Source organism: Bos indicus, chromosome 1 (assembly GCF_029378745.1).
Source record: "Bos indicus isolate NIAB-ARS_2022 breed Sahiwal x Tharparkar chromosome 1, NIAB-ARS_B.indTharparkar_mat_pri_1.0, whole genome shotgun sequence".
Taxonomy (NCBI): domain Eukaryota; kingdom Metazoa; phylum Chordata; class Mammalia; order Artiodactyla; family Bovidae; genus Bos; species Bos indicus.
In genome coordinates, this window is record NC_091760.1 from 154,201,579 (window position 1) to 154,218,011 (window position 16,433).

The following is a 16,433-nucleotide window of genomic DNA, read 5'->3' on the forward strand; positions in this document are numbered from 1 at the left end:
CCGGGCGTGTCCCCGGGCCCCGGGCCGCCTGACCGCGTCTCTCTTCTCCCCCTGCAGGAACCTTCCGATAGTCCCGCCGCCGCGGCTCTGACCGCGCGCAAGGCGAGCCCGAAGCCGACAGCACATCGAAATTAAAAAAAAAAAAAAAAAAAAGAAGAAGCGGAAGAAGCGGCCGAGGCGGCGGCGGGCGGAGCGGCGGAGGAGGGGCCGCGCGGCCCGGGCGGCGGGGACGCGGGGACGCGGGGACGCGGCTTTGTGCTGGCGGGTCGCGGGGCGCCCATGGCGGAGCGCGGCCGGGGGGCCGCCGGCGGGGCCCTGCCCTCCTCCCCGGGCCCGGTCCTGGCGGCCAAGGGCGCCCTGCGGGCCGGGGCCGGGGAGGGCGGCGGCGGCGGGCGGCCCGGGCCCGGGCGGGCGCGCTGTGACAGCGCCGGGGTCTCCAACGGAGACTGCAGCCTCGGCGCGCCCGGGGGCGAAGCCCGGGTCGGCCCCGCGCTCGCCGCGGCCCCCGGGCCGGCCGCCTGCCCGCTCCCCAGGGACAGCAAGCCAGGCGGCCTGCCCCGCCGGAGCAGCATCATCAAGGTAGGTGGGAGAGGGGCGCGCGTCGCCCGCCCCCCGCCATCCGAGGTGGGGGGGTCCTTCCCCGGGCGGCAGGACTGGGAGGCTGGAGGGGGAGCCCCCAGCTCCCGGGAACCGGGGCTGCGCCGGCGGCGCTGCGGGCGGCAGAGCGGGGACCGGTGCGTATGGCGTTTGGGGAGGATGGAGAGGGGTGCAAGGGGAGCTGTGCTCAGTCCCCCGGGACTCGGGGCTGTCACCTCTGCAGGGCTCGCCTGCAGCGATGGCCCGGTACCTGTCCGGCAGGCACCCTCTGCCAGCGGGCAGCCTTGGCTGGTGGAACAGACCCCTTGCCCGGTCTCCATTGTATGTTAAAGACAGTTGGTGATCATGTGAAAACATTTTCTTAAGAATCGAAGGCAAGCTAACAGAGATTCTTCAGTAGGGTTTTTTTTCCCGATGGGTCTGTAAGTTGCCTCTTGCCAACGGTGAGACTCAGAGGGTGCACAAATCCCTGGTCAACTTAAGAGAAATGGAGTAGGTTTCTGAAGGTCCAGGCACCTTTCAGCTTTCTTAGGGTCAGAAGCTCTGGGAGATTACAGTCCTGCAGGGTTTTAATCTTTTGCTTGCTGCAGCAGGCAGGCCTCCAGTTCTGTGGAAGTTCTTTTGGGCGGTTTGCTGTTTTGATATCTTTTTGCCTGGTGTTATTTGGCAGAAGGAAGTCAGCATTTGGTGCCTCTTGAACTCCAGGAGTAATGCTAGGAACTCCTGAGTTTGTGGTGGTTTCATCTAACATTATGTTTTGGTCTGCAATGTAAACGTATTTTTGGAGACATGAAGTGAAAAAAAATAAATGATCCATGAGCTGATCAGATCGGAGCCTTTAGGCAGGACCAGCTCTTTCTGCTCAAGTTTGGAGCAAATATGAAAACGTTGCTTTCTGAAAACCGAGAGGTCACGGGGACAGCGAGCACCAAAGCACCGTGATGGGCCTGCACCCACCCTTCCTGTGGCAAGGAAGGTAGGACGGGCCCCCGTGAAGAGGATTGGCACTCGGGGTGTTTGAAACTTAGCTGGACCTACAGGAACCTTCTGAGGAGCGTGCAAGTGTCCGACGGCGCTATCAGCTTCTGTACTTATCTGGTGAAATACAGCACCTTGCAATTCCATGTAACAGGCAGTTGTGAAACTGCTTTTCGCTTTGTCATCTTTTGCCCAGTTCACCTCTGAGAAAGGGCAGGGCTGAAGGGCTTAAAGGTCAAGTTCATGGACCATCTGCAGGAGGTGTTTAGAGTTGAACTAAGGAAAGCAGAGCAGGCTATCGCTGCACACGTACCTAGCTCTTGGTGACTTGTATTTTCTTTTACTCTGCCACTTATGTTGCTGTGGGAGTTGCTCTCAGCCATGCGTGGGAATCAGTCCCATTGACAGAGTTACGGGTCATATCTGTTTTTATTGGTTACTAGATAACTTGTGGTGATTTTGCTTTGTGGTGGTAATGAAGTCTGAGGTGGAAATTCCAGAGAAGGTGCAAGCTCATCTTAACGCCTCTGCCTCAATTTTTTTTGGAGGGCCTGTGTTTGCACTTCAAAAAAAAAAAAAAAAATTCACATTTTATTGGTGTCTGCAGTGGGGTTCACAGTGTAACTTATTTAATTATAGCAGCATCTGTTTTAATTTTACATTCATGGGAGACTAGGAAGGATGGTTTGCCAACATTTCTGATATGTGGAATTGAGAACTTGTTGGTAGATACCTTTTTTCCTTGAAGATTCTAGAAGCACATGGGGAACTGATTAATTACTCAGAAATCAATGGAATTTTGAAACTTACCCACGTATCTTCATCATTTTTCTTCTTTCTGTTGAGGGCAGCTGTTCCCTTGTTCTCAGGTGTATCCCTAGACATACATTGTGAGGAAGTTAGGGGTTCAGTATATTGCTTCCTGAATGAATGGAGAAATGGCAAGGAAGTATATGTTTTTTCTAAGTTCTTTTAATTTCTAAAATGGCTGGTTGGAATTTCCCAGTCTTGTCTTATTTATTGTCCTCTGTCTCCCCAATTGACTCCTTTTTCTTGCCTCCACTTTCAATGTGCATTTTCTTAATACCCTTTAAGACTATGGAAGTAGTGTTGAAAGTTGCTCAAGCCTGGATTGGAGGGCAGGGGTATGCTATATTTAAACAGGTAATTACTCAGTATCTACTGCCTTTCAGTTGGCGTCTTGAAGGATCCAGCTTTTAGAAATTTAGCGTGGCGTTTTCCTAAAGACACGGCAGCCTAACAGACTAAAGAGATCTTTCACTTTAATCTCATAAAGCAGCAGACAGTGCCCAGATGTTTTTGTCACATGAATGGCGGAATTACATTTCACTTTTGTTAAACAGGTAATAAGCAGCTTAGCAGGAGCCCGTGTGAAGCAGCGGTGGTCTCTCCTTGGTCTCTAGAACAGCAGGATGGATGCAGGCAGGTGGAGTGGAGAGGCAGTGATACCTTAGTGGGCCTGGCGACGATGGGGCTTGAGGGAATGGCACGGAGTCTGGGTGCTCACTCCTGAGCAGAGGCGTGCAGCTGGGTGCGCTCGTCGCAGTGCTGGGCTATGCCTGCTTCCTGGCTTCCATCTAATGCCTTGCAGTCTTGACCTTCCTCTTAGGTGGGGACCCCCAAGTCAGAGAGAGGAATAACAGCGGAAATGGGATAAACAGTGGGCAGTGGAGGGGACTGTTGCTGAGTGCTGGACATACGCAGTAATCCGCTGAAGGCTGACCAGGATGGTATTCCTTATTTAAAATTATTTCTTTGGAACTCCATCTGTTTTGTAAATATGGTGTTGAGAAAGAAATTGTTACAAAACTACATTTTATGCCAAAATAGATGCACAGATTCCTACTAAGAGAGCTCCTTGCTTATGATAAGAGTGTTGGTGGAAATTCAGAGTGAGCAGCCTGGTAGGACCTTTCAAGTACCTTGTGAAGAAAAATAAATCATGGAACTCATCACCAGACTTTTCTACTTTTCCTTAGCTGGTTGAAAATAATATTACACTTTTTTAGATTTTTCGCAAAGCTCCACTGCTAGATTTTTAGGGGAGAAGTCGTTATATTTGTCATCCTAAGTCGTCTAGTAAACGAAAACATCACTTTCATTTTCTCTTTCCGTATTTCATCACACCATTCACTACAATCCACGCTTTATTTTGAAACAATTAATTTGGTTAATTGTTCAGATGGCATTCTTTTTTTTTTAAACAAATAGCTCCATCCTTTAATTCTAGAGTTTGATCTAAAAATATGAAGTGGCATTTTAAGCCTTGGATTTTTTTTTTAAGTTTTGAAATAAATGAAGTTTAAATGTCCATTAGTTTGGGTGGTTTACTTTAATCAAAACTAATTAAATATTTTGGATGGCACGTCAAAAATCATGCTGATTTGCATAAAGTAAAATTCACTCTCACTACCGCCTAGTCCCGTGCAGTTCGACCATCACACGGTCATGTAGCGGCCGCCACAACCCAGATCTGGAGCAATTCTGTCGCCGCACACGGTTCTCCCAGTCTCTTTGTAAGCCTTCTCCTGCCCTGTCCTCAGACCACAGCGGGTACTGATTAGGGTATTGGTAAAAATAAGTTGGAAATGTAGCCATTATACTATTCAGGTATTTAAAAGTGATGATAGCAGCCATTGTTTCTGAAACACTATTCATATGGGCAAAACACATGAGGAGTGTGCATTCTGTGGCCTGGTCTTGCTCCCACCATGGGGGCTGGAGGAAACCCGCGTTTGGGGGTCGCTGCCTGCCCGCGGTGCTGGCGCTGACTGTTGGACTCCGTGGGCATGGCTGCAGGTTACGCTGGCGGTGTTACCTGTTTTGTGTAGTTAAGGTAGTATTGGTTTGGGAACACCAGACTTGATTTTTCCCCTTTAAATGTGGGGGATTCTGCAGGGGAGGAAGGAATGTCAGTTTCTGCTGTCAGAAGAAGTTGACAGATAGCGTAGCCAGCCAGCCGTCTAGTCCAGAGCCTCTGGTTTCACTGGGTCCAAAGCTTTGGCCTTGTCCAGGAGGCAGTGCAGCTCCCCTCGTATCGCTGGTTGCCCCATTAGAGTGTCACGGTGTGTAGGAGAAACTCACACTAACTTTGCGCGAACGTGGATTCCCCACAGCTTGATGCCGAGCCCCCAGTGTGGGAAGGCTTTTCACATCTATTATGCATATTTAAACAAAATATTTAAAATGTACCTTATGGTTTAAATAAACTAGACTCTGTGCAGGCAAAACCTGGGCTATATTTCTCCGTTCTGCCTAGAAAGCCAGCACTCAGTAACCCTGTTTTCTGAATTTCATCTGAAAAAGTAGTATCTCCATTTGATTTTAGAGGGTTTTTTTTTTTGTCTGAATGGGGGCCCCCAGGAGCGGGAGAGACTGCTGGGGGAGACAGCACCACCCAGCAAGCCTGTGGGTGTGTCATGAACATTCAGCCCACAGTAACTGAGTCACAAGGTGGGTTTGTCTGTAGACAGGCCGCCGGGGTCGTTTAGGTCAGAACCATCTGATGGCCAATCAGTGAGCCTCCCCTTTGTCCGATGAGCCTGGCCCGGCTCCCTGGCTGCTGGGAGGCGGCGCGCCGGGCTCAGCCACTCAGAGCCTCTAGCGCGGTTCAGAGTTCAGTTTCAGAAGGCGACAGGGGGTGTTCCTTTTCAGACACTCACAATTGCTTGCCCCCTCTGCTACCTGCCTGCCCTGTCTCCCAGCCTCGCCTCCAAACACTTGTGCTGGCCGCCTGGTGCTTCTCGCCAGGTCCAGAGACACAACCGACAGGAAACTGTCTGGTTTTCTTTAATTGCTGCTTTTGGCCTCTCAAGTGAGTTTCTTAGAATGCTGTCTCCCAGAATCTGTTCAGTTCCTTTTATAGTTCTCTGTGCTCTGCAAGGGGTCTAAACGAGACTGTTCTTTTTCGCTTTTGCTTTTGCTTTTTTTAATGCTCAAGTTCCCCTTGCCTCAGAATTTGACACAACAGGGCAGTGCTATCTGTAGCCCAAAGGCAGGTATAAGTGGAGTGTGAACATTCACGTTTTCCCTTCAGACGCTTATCTTACACCTTTGTATCCAAGAAGAGATGCTGTGTTCCTTACTAATGATAACTTTTGGCTGTTATTATTTGCTTGTCTACCAGACCTCCGGATGAGTTTAGCTATTTTCTTTTTATTTCAAATGAATGGATGCTGGTGTACAGGGCGTATTCAGATATTTTTACCAGTCAGCCTCAGGATCTAAGCCGTGCACACGGCCTGGCGAGCATCTTCCTGTTGATAACGGTGAGTCGAGGGTGTGGTGCCTGACACGGGTGTGCGTACTGACTCCAAGTCAGAACCCCCAGAGGGGTGTCAGTAGGACCTGTTTCCCTTGTGTCAGAATAATTCCATCCCTTAAGGGGACTCAGAGCATGGAGTGACTTGCACTGAGCTCCAGTTGTGTGAGCGGGCCAGTCTGCTGGCAGGACGCGGGCACCCACCTGTCTCAAGGGGCAGAGCAGGGCGGCTGGGACGCCTTGCCGGCCTCTGGTGCGGGGTCCCGCGGCAGGGGACTTAGGCCAGACCTGTTCTAGGTGGGAGTCTCAGCGGGCTGGACAGGCAGACCAGCTTTTGCTGTGCTTCGCTTGAAGGCGCGTCACGGGTAGGGCACTTCTTACAGTTTGAAGGTTTCTGGCAGCCCTGTGTCCAGCAAGTCTTTCAGCGCCGTTTTTCCAACCGCATTTGCTCATTTTGTGTCTCTGTGTCCCATTTTGGTAATTCTCACAGTAGTTTAAAAGATTCATCATTATTATATTTGCCGCGGTGATCGGTGAGCAGTGGTTTTTGATGTTGCCGTTGTAATTGTTTTGGGGCATCGCACTCTGCGCCCACATTAGATGGTGAACCTAACCCGTGTTGTGTGTGTGTTCTGTGTGTGGGCTGTGTGTGTGTGTGTGTGTGTCCTGACTCTTCTCTCTCCCTCCCCTTGGGCTTCTCTCTTCCCTGAGACACAGCAAGACTGACGTTAGGCCGGTTAGTAGGCCTGCAGTGTCCGCTAATGGTTCAACTGAAAGGCAGAGTCACACATCTCGCACCCTAAATCAAAAGCTGGAAATGATTCAGCTTAGTGAGAAAGGCATATCAAAAAGCCCAGACAAGCCAACAGGTAAGCCCGGTGCACTCAAGTTGTGAATGAATGCAAAGGAAAAGTTCTTGAAGGAAATTAGAAGGGCTGCCTCGGTGAACACACGAAGGATAAAGCGAAACAGCCTTCTTGCTGGTGTGGAGAAGGTCTGAGTGGTCCAGAGAGAAAATCCAACCAGCCACCACATCCCCTTAATGCAGAGCCACATCCAGAGAAGGATCCTAACGCTCTTCAGTTCTGGGAAGGCTGAGAGAGGTGAGGAAGCTGCCGGAGAAAAGGTTGAAGCCCTGAGGTGTAGGGAAAGACGCCGTCTCTGTGGCCTCAGAGTATAAGGAGCAGCAGCAAGTTCTCCCAAAGATCCAGCTCAGGTAATTCAAGCAGGTGGATACACTAAGCCACAGATGTTCAGTGTGGATGAAACAGCTGTGTATTAGAAGAAGATGTCCTCTGGGACTGTCAGCGCTAGAGAGAAGTCATTGCCTGGCTTCAGAGTTTCAAAGGACAGGCCGACTCTTACTAAGGGCTAATGCCGCTGGTGACTCTGTGTTGAAGCCAGTGCTCATTTACCATTCCTGACGTCCTGCGGCCCTTAAGGATGATGCTGAATCTCCTGCCTGTAAATGGAGTAACAAAGCTTGGATGACAGTACGTCTGCTTCTAACACGGTTTACTGAATATTTTATGTCCACTGTTGAGACCTACTGCTCAGGAGAAAAGATTCCTTTCTAAACATGACTGTTTATTGACAACGCATCTGGTTACCCAAGAGCTCTGCGGGAGATGTGCAGTCAGATTCAGGTTCCACACTTGTCAACACAACATCCATCCTGCAGCCCAGAGACCAAGGAGTAACTTCAGCCCTCAAGCCTTATTGTTTACGAAATGCATTTCCTAAGGCTATTGCTGCCATAGAGAGTGATCCCTCTTGATGGATCTGGGCAAAGTCAACAGAAAACCTTCTGGAAAAGATTCACCATTCTAGATGTCATGAAGGACACTCATGATTTATGGGATTCATGGGTTCAAATACCAACATTAACAGGAGTTTGGAGGAAGTTGATTGGAACCCTCAGGGAAGACTTTGCAGGGTTCAAGACTTCAGTGGAGAAAGGAATTGCAGATGTGGTAGAAACAGCAAGAGAACTGGAATTAGAAATGGAGTCTGAATTGCTGAAATCTCATGATCAAACTTGAATGGATGTGGAGTTGCTTCTTATGGATGAGCAGAGAAAGTAGTTTCTTAAAATGGAATCTAGTCCCAGTGAAGATGCTGTGAAGGTTGTTGAAATGACAAAGGACTTAGAGTATCACATAAACTTAGCTGATAAAGCAGCAACAGAGTTTGAGAAGAGTGAATGCAATTTTGAAAGAAGTTCTGTGTGGGTAAAATATTATCCAACAGCATTGTATGCTACCGAGAAATTGTTCATGAAAGGGAGAGTCAATTGATGTGGCAAACTGCATTGTGTCTTGTTTTAAGACATTGCCACAGCCACCCTACCTTTGGCCATCAACGCTGAGGCAAGACCCTCCACCAGCAAAAAGATTACAGCTCACTGAGGGCTCAGATGATGGTTAAGCTTTTGTTTTTAAACCAATAACGTATTTTAAAATGAAGGTATGTACATATTTTTTGAGACACAATGCTTTTGCCCACTTAATAGTCTACAGTATAGCATAAACATAGCTTCTGTATGCGCTGGGAACCAAAAGATTCCTGTAACTCTCTTTATTGTGATATTCACTTCATTGAGGTGGTCTGGAACAAACTCAGAGTATCTCCAAGGTACGCCTGTATCCCGAGGGTCTTGATCTGTCCTCAGGATGCACATTGAATGTCCAGATTATTTGGGGGGCAGAATACTGGCGGGAAACTAGAGGGTGCGAAGTTCGGTGCTTGGATCAGATTCTGGCTCCCTCTTCCTGTTGGCCTTGGGCAAGATATTTAAGTCTGTGTGTCTACTTAATCCATCTCTAAAATAGAGATAAAGAAATTCCCCCCGAACTGTTGTCATGGAGATTAAATGAGATGATGTACGTGAAATATTCAGAGAAGCATGTGGCCAGTAATAAACACTCAATAAGCAGTCCCCCCATATGTTTGTTTTTCTGATTGTTAGTTTCTGTTGCTTAGAGTTGATCCTGAGATGTGCAAACTCATTTGGCTTCCTTTGAAATGGAGATCACCAACACTGCCATCTCCATTTTGAAAGCTTTATATGTTGAGATAGAAAGAATGTACCCCAATAAACTTCGCAGACTTATCCTCAAGATGCTTCACGAGTGACTTCTGTTTCGGTGCCTTTGGAAATCTTGATACATCATAATAACGGAGCACATACCTAAGAAGCTCCACTTCAAACGTCAGAGGGCACTGGACATTAGTTTTATCAAGACAAGCTCCCACGTGTCTTGGTTTGCCCAGGACAGTGTGGATTTTACACCTTTTGTCCTGACGAAGTTGTTAAGAGTGCCTCCTTCTGCTCTCAAAGGGGTCCCAGCTTGGATGGTAAATAAGGTGGCCGCCCTCCTTATCTGCTCCTCAGGAGCCCTTTGCAACAGCCGTGTTAAAGCCCCAGGAAACAGCGCTCTGTGCCTGAACCTAGCCTGCCCTGGCCTCTCCCTTCTCAGCTCTTAATTCTTCCCTAGGGCTTGGCTCGGTCACCCATCACTCTAGATGGACTGTTTCCTTCTCTGCCTCCCATCTGCCCTCTGCCTGTATGCTGATGCTTTATGTATGGGTCACCTCACCTTATTCACTTGAGTTTATGAAGACATTTAATGTCTTGTGGAAAGCACTTATTTAAGTATATATTTTTCAGTGAACGTGTGCATGGGTGAATAAGTGGGCACAAATGACGTGACTTACCTTGGGAGTTGGATGAAGATGTTGTTTAGATGTAGCTCCACCTGGTTTTGATTGGAATATAAAACTCCGTGGGCTATGTATTTCAAATAAGTTTATTTCATATACATAATTTTGGAAACAAGCAAATGGAATGGAAGTACCTTCATTTATTTAAGTTGGATCCAGGAATTTGGTTGGTTCCAGAACTGTTCTGCAAGATGTTAATGTAAACGATCTGTTCCTTTTGTGCCCCTGAAATAAGATCTTTGAAATTTTCTTTGGTCTTACGTTCTGCTCACAGAGTTTAAAAAGCATGGCGGGAGAGCTTTACCGTTTGTTAAGGCATTTAAATACAGTTTTTGGTATTTGGTTTCGTTGATATTTTTGGTTTTTGTTAAAGAACTAAATTACTTAAACTTTCATCGCCATTGTTATTGGGTTGTTCAAAGATATTCATTGAAAGTGCTTGCTGTAAAGCATTAATAATAAAAAAGAAAATGCAGAAAGAATACAAAAATGCAGAAAGAATACAGCGTACTGACAGGCAGCGTTGCATGGGCAGAACCTTGACTCCCTCAGCGTATTGTGTCACGTGCTGCTACCGTGACGTGAGCACGTCACGTGCTGCTACCGTGACGTGTGCACGTCACGTGCTGCTACCGTGACGTGAGCACGTCACGTGCTGCTACCGTGACGTGAGCACGTCACGTGCTGCTACCGTGACGTGAGCATGCTACCTTTTCATTGCATTTCTACCTGCCATGCAACCTTTCCCTGCAACTCAAGGACTGGTGAGGGTGAGGCACCAGGACCCTCACTCGTCTCGCGCAAGTCGCCCCTCATCGTGCGGGGAGCGGTTGTTGGTCCCTTTTTACGCACAAGGAAGCCTGTTCCTCAAGTTGTGAGGATTTCCAGGCAAGATGACGAGCTTGCGGGGCTAAGCCGACGCCCAGACCACGCGATGGACTTGGAGGCGCACGCTCTGCCTGCTTTTTCACCCTCTTTCCCCTTCCTCTTCTGTAATGTAGACTTGACTTTTCCCTTGTTTTCCTGTTTGTCCAAGCTGTTCGGGTTCCTCAATCAGTCATTTCTACCAGTCCTAGAATATACGGCTGATTTTTAATTAAAACAGCTGGACCTCTTGTGGCTGAATCTTGAGATGAAGCCAGCGTGGACTAACCAATAAAAGGCCGTAGCCATCGTCCAGTCCTCCTCACCACAGGGTTGTGTCTGATCTGCAAACCAGAGTTTTGTTCTCTCTGCTCTCCTTTGATGGATTTCAAAGCTTAATAGAAGAGGATCATTTCCTTTTTTTTTCCTTTTACAAATTTGACTTACAGTTTTTAGGGTCCTGGAAGGTAAAGCAGATAATAGTAACTATTTGTTTTTAGGTGAGTTTTTTTCTGGTGACATCTGTCCCTACTATTGTTTTGGAATTGTCAAGTAATTATAAAATTACAGAATATGCCTTCAGCACCTTCCTTGCTGTGAATTCAGTATTCAGGCATCTTCTTGGAGTACAGTGAATATACGGATTTGGGAATAGTGGATATTACCACCCCGGAAACTGAGCAGCTGGATTTAAAAGTGATTAATAATGTAGATTCATGGGATTTTTAGAGCAGAAAGAGATCATGTAAAATTCTTTTGTAGTTAGAGACACACAAGGCCATACTGATCAGTACATTTAGCTTCTAGCTATGGTTGAGTTCATCTATTTGCATATTAGCATAACAGAATTGGAAAAAAATTTGTTATGTAATACTGCAGTATGTGAGTATTAATAGCACGAGATATGGTCTTCCAAACAGCTACCTTTGAGAATTTGTTTTTTTGCTATAGATAGCTGTGTGTGTACACATGCTGCACTCGCGCATGCATATACTCTGAAGGCTCTGTTTATAAATAGGAGAGATGAGAGCAAGCCGAACCGCGTAGTGCTGGTCGGCTCGCGTGCTGTCTCGTCAGAGACTGATGGGTAGCAGGTGTCTGTGCTCTAAACTGAAAGTGCCCAGGCTGGGGCAGCCTGCTTTTATGGAGGTTGCTGAGGAGGCTTCTGTTGCTTTTGACCAATTAGTGTGGCCGTGGAGGGATAAGTGACCTCGTTTGCAGCTACCATTAGAATCACAAGCTCTGTGACTCTCTCCATATGGTTCCCTGCTACTTGTGATTTTTTTATCTTCCTTCTAAGCTCTGATATCCTGTGGGCATAAGGAGATGTAATTTTTCTAATAGTTAAAATGGTTTAATGTTTGTTCTTGGAGGAAATACAGTGAGTTGCTTAGGCTTTTATTTCTATTAATCCATGCTAATAGATTATATGAAATATAAATAGAATTATTTGGAGGTTTTCATATTGGGGCTGATAGAATTCCTGATATAATATGGGTTTAAAGGATGTGTTTGTCTTTGGGGTTTTTGGTGGTTTGTTGAAAGAGATTTACAGGTTCTTTCAAGGCTTTCTCTGGCTTATGTATATTCCCATAAATGTATTTTCTGTACTTTAAAATGATATTGGAAGTTGAGTTGCTATGTCATAGAATATGTGTATATTCCGCTTCAATAAATATTATCATGTGGTTTTCCTGACAAAATCAGTTGACACGCCTATCGGGTTATGTGAGTTCTAATTGCTCTGAACGCCTCCTGGTTCTTGGCATTGTTAGTGGTTTTGCTGTTTTTAAATTGTACCTGTGATGGTTATGCAATGGTATCTCACAATGGCCTTTATTATCTTTTAAATAAATACACTTTATTTTAGAAGCTATTCCTCAAAGGGATATTGTAGTCTGGTACTCATTCTTTTTTCTGAAGGGTTTGATAGTTTTAGTTATTAATCTTTATTTCAATTTTTGTAGGAGTGTAGCTGCTCTAGCCGTGTCAGTCAGTTCTGTGTGTATCATACATGCATCTCCTCTTGTTCTTAGACTTCCTTCCCATCTGGGTCACTGCAGAGCACTGAGCAGAGAGCCCGTGCTGTGCCATGGGTCCTCAGTGGCTGTCTGTGGTATTCATAGCGGTGTGTATATGTCAGTTCCAATCTCCCAATTCATCCCACCCTCATTTCCCTCCTTGGCATCCATGAGTTGGTTCTCTACCTCTGTGTCTCTGTTTCTGCTTCGTGAATAGGATCACCTGTACCATTTTTCTAGATTCCACGCACAAGCGATTTTTTACGGTGCTTGCTTTTCTCTCTGTTACTGTATGACGCCTCCAGGTCTCTGCGCATCTGCACAAATGGCGCTGTTTCATTCCTGTGCGTGGCTGAGTAATGTCCCATTGCAAATGTGTGGCACATCTTCTCCGTCCGTTCCTCTGTTGGTGGACGTTCAGGCTGCTTCCAGGTCCTGGCTGCTGTAAACAGTGCTGCAGTGATCAGTGGGGTGCATGTGCCTTTTGGAATGACGGTTTTCTCTGGGTGTATGCCCAGGAGTGGGGCTGCTGGGTCATGTGGTGGTTCTAGTTTTAATTTTTTTTTGAGGAGCCTCCATCCTGCTCTCCATAGAGGCTGCACCAATGTACATTCTCCCCAACAGTGTAGGAGGCTTCCTTTTTCTCCACACCCATTCTGGCATGGATGGTTTGTAGATTTTTGGATAATGGCCTTTCTGACTGGTGTGAGGCGATACCTCCTTACAGTTGTGATTGCATTCCTTTCTCTAATAATGAGACACGGTGAGCATTTTTTTGTGTGTTCGTTGGCCATTTGTGTGTCCTTTGGAGAAATGTCTGTATAGGTCTTCCCCCCATTTTTTGACTGGGTTATTTGTTTTTTTGGTATTGAGCTGCATGAGCTGTTTGTATATTTTGGAGATTAGTTCCTGTGGGATGCTTTGTATGTGCATACTTTGTCCCGTTCTGAGGGTTATCTTTTTATTGTTTATGGTTTCCCTTGCTATGCAAAACCTTTTAAGTTTAATCAGATCCTATTTGTTTATATTTGCTTTACTTTTCATCACTCTAGGAGGTGGATCAAAAAAGATATCACTAGGATTTATGCAAAGAGTATTTTGCCTGTGTTTTCCTCTAAGAGTTTTATAGGGTCAGGTCTTCCATTTAGGTCTCTGATCCATTTTGCGTTAATTTTTGTTCACCGGCCTTTAGGTTGCATTTCCCTGATGACGAATGATGTTGAGTAACTTTTCATGTTTTCTTGGCCATTAGTATATTTTGCTTTGTAAAACGTCTGTTCAAGTCTTTTGCATATATTAAAAAATTGGGTTTTTGTATTTTAATGAATTGATTTGTAGGGCTTCTTTACATTTCCTGGCTGTGCCTTTTGTGTCATATGTATATTGAACATTTCTTCTAGTGTGTGACTTTTCTTTTCACTGTCTTAAGGGATTCTTCTTAATGAATGTCAGTTGCTCAGTAGTGTCTGACCCTTTGCAGTCCCATGGACTGTAGCCTCCCAGGCTCCTCTGTCCATGGAATTCTCCAGGCGAGAATACTGGAGTGGGTTGCCATTCCCTTCTCCAGGGATCGTATTGTCCAGGGATTGAACCTGGGTCTCCCACATTGCGGGCAGATTCTTTACCACCTGAGCCACCACAGAAGCCCCTCTTAATGAATAATAGTTCTTAATTCTAGTGAAATCCAGTTTATCAGCATTTTCCTTTGTGGTTGTCATTTTTTTGGTGTGTTCTATTTAAGATATTTAAGACCATGAAGATATTCATCTATTTAACTTCTAGAAAATTTATTTTTCAAATTTAGATCTCCAATCTACCTGGAATTTATTTTTTTTATGGTATGAGGTGGGTGGGGGTCAAGAGTTTTCTTTCCATATAAGCATGCAGTTAATTTATCCAGCACCATTTATTTGAAAATACCATTTTCCCCCATTTCATTGCATCAGCCTGTTGTCATATAGCAAAAGACTTATATATGTGGGTTTGTTCTGAGTCTGTCTTGTTAGGTTGGTCTGTTCGCCTATTCGTTTGTTCATACCACCCTGTCTTTCTCACTAGGGTATACCCAGCAGATGGTTAGTTCATTTGGGTATCAAAAGACACGTATAAGAATGTTTGTAGCAGCATTAGCCATAGCAGCCACAAACTGGAACCAACCCAGATGTTCGTCCTGTGAAATAAGCATATCACACCATGGAAAACTACGAAGAAAGAGACAGACAGGGAGGGCAGAAAGAGCCGATGACTGCACTCTCACCCCTCGAGATAATGTTGAAGGAAAGAGGCCAGACGCAAAAGGATGCAAGGAAATGGCACCCCACTCCAGTGTTCTTGCCTGGAGCATCCCAGGGACGGGGGAGCCTGGTCGGCTGCCGTCTATGGGCTTGCACAGAGTTGCACACGACTGAAGCGACTTAGCAGCAGCAGCATTTATGTAGAGTCCAGAGACAGCCAAACTCATTTGTGGTGTGATGGAAGTCTTAATGCGTGCATGCTCAGTCGCTCAGTCGTGTCTGACTCTTTGTGACACCATAGACTGTAGCCTACCATGCTTCTTCGTCCCTGGGAATTTTCGGGCAAGAGTCCTGGAGTGGGTTGTCATTTCCTTCCCCAGGGGATCTTCCCCATCCAGGGACTGAACTTTGCTTCGAACTCTTGCGTCTTCTGCCTTGGCAGGGGGGTTCTTTAACCCTGAGCCACCTGAAAAGCCTGGAAGTCGTCATAATGGTCCCGTTTAAGGCTCACGACTGGCAGGCGGGACCCCAGGGGCTTCTGGCCGTCAGTTGTTTGGTTGCTGGGTCTGAGAGTGAAGGTTCCATTTTGTGAAAATCCGATGAACTGTATATGCCTCTAAATTTTCCTGGTGGTTGAAATTCTGCAAATCAACAAATAAGTTGATTTGCACAATTGTGAATATTGATCAAAGTCAAATACATATAGGTTGCTTCACCCCGCACTATTTATGATGGTGCCTTTCATAGTCTCTGGCTCTCTTGTTGATAAACGTGGAAACCAGCTTTTGGCTGCGGAGGGTCACTCAGGCTGTGGCGTGACCTGGCGGAAGCCTGAGCTGCGTGATGCCGTGGAGGGCAGGCGGGAACCCACTGAGAAACAGCACTCAGGTGGGATCCTTCCCAAGGTGCGTTGGGAACAAACCGGGAGCTGGGCCTGGGGAAGGGGGCAGCCTCTCGGGCACTGCTGTCCTCCTGCACTGTTGTGGTCGCTGCGGGTTTTGATGATTGCCTTGGTGTGATTCTGCGTGTTTCCATGCCTTCGGGTGCGCTCGACAGGTTTGATATTCGAAACTGTGCTATTCGCGCAAAACCTGGACAAGCGCTCATCTGTGGAGCACCTGTTCCGTGTAAGAGTTTTCTCGAGAGCACTTTTGATCTCAAAAGCAGTGAACCAACAGAAATAAGTTATCCAAGGTCATAGACGAAAGCGAGAGTTTGGGGTTGACCACCGAAGAGCAACCTACCTGGGGTTACAGGTGGTCAGCAGAGTTTTGGCTCTGCTGGCATTTATTAATATCTTGTCCTGTCAAAATGTTCCTTCAGGTTGGGAAAGCAGTAGCTTTTCAAATGGGTCCCGCTGGAATTCTTAGGACACTGAATTAACCAGGATTCTAAAACATGCTAATGTGCAGATCCACTCCAAAACAATTAAATCAGAATTTCCAGGGTTTTCCTAAGGCACCCTGGGAGATTTTAGAGTGTGGCCAGGGTTAAGAAACGCTGGATCCTTTCTCCTGTGTTGGGTCTTGGACTCTTGGGCTCTGTTAGGTACGAGCGAGCAAGCAGCCCCAGAATCGTGCCGGTGACAGGCAGTTGGTGGTCCAGTGGCTGGTGGGGAGCAGGGGTGGGGTCGAGCCTTCAGCTGCCTCAGCGGAGCTTCTCCTTCAAGGAGTTGAGCTGCCTTTTTCTGAGGGAATATAGAACACACTGATGATACTTTGCTTCGTCAGGTCA

General features: G+C 46.6%; 1 protein-coding gene across 7 annotated transcripts in view; it reads left to right on the top strand.

Moving 5' to 3' along the window:
- Nucleotides 1–279: 279 nt before the first annotated feature.
- Nucleotides 280–16,433, top strand: part of PLCL2 (phospholipase C like 2) — a 211,539-nt gene continuing 195,385 nt past the window's right edge. For all 7 annotated transcript variants that reach the window (XR_011561751.1, XM_019964638.2, XM_070771823.1 and 4 more), the window contains exon 1: nucleotides 280–579. Coding sequence is in view for 6 of the 7 variants with exons in the window: in XM_019964638.2 (XP_019820197.2) it covers nucleotides 280–579 (300 nt within the window). In the remaining variant the exon portion in view is untranslated. The remainder of the gene's footprint in view (nucleotides 580–16,433) is intronic.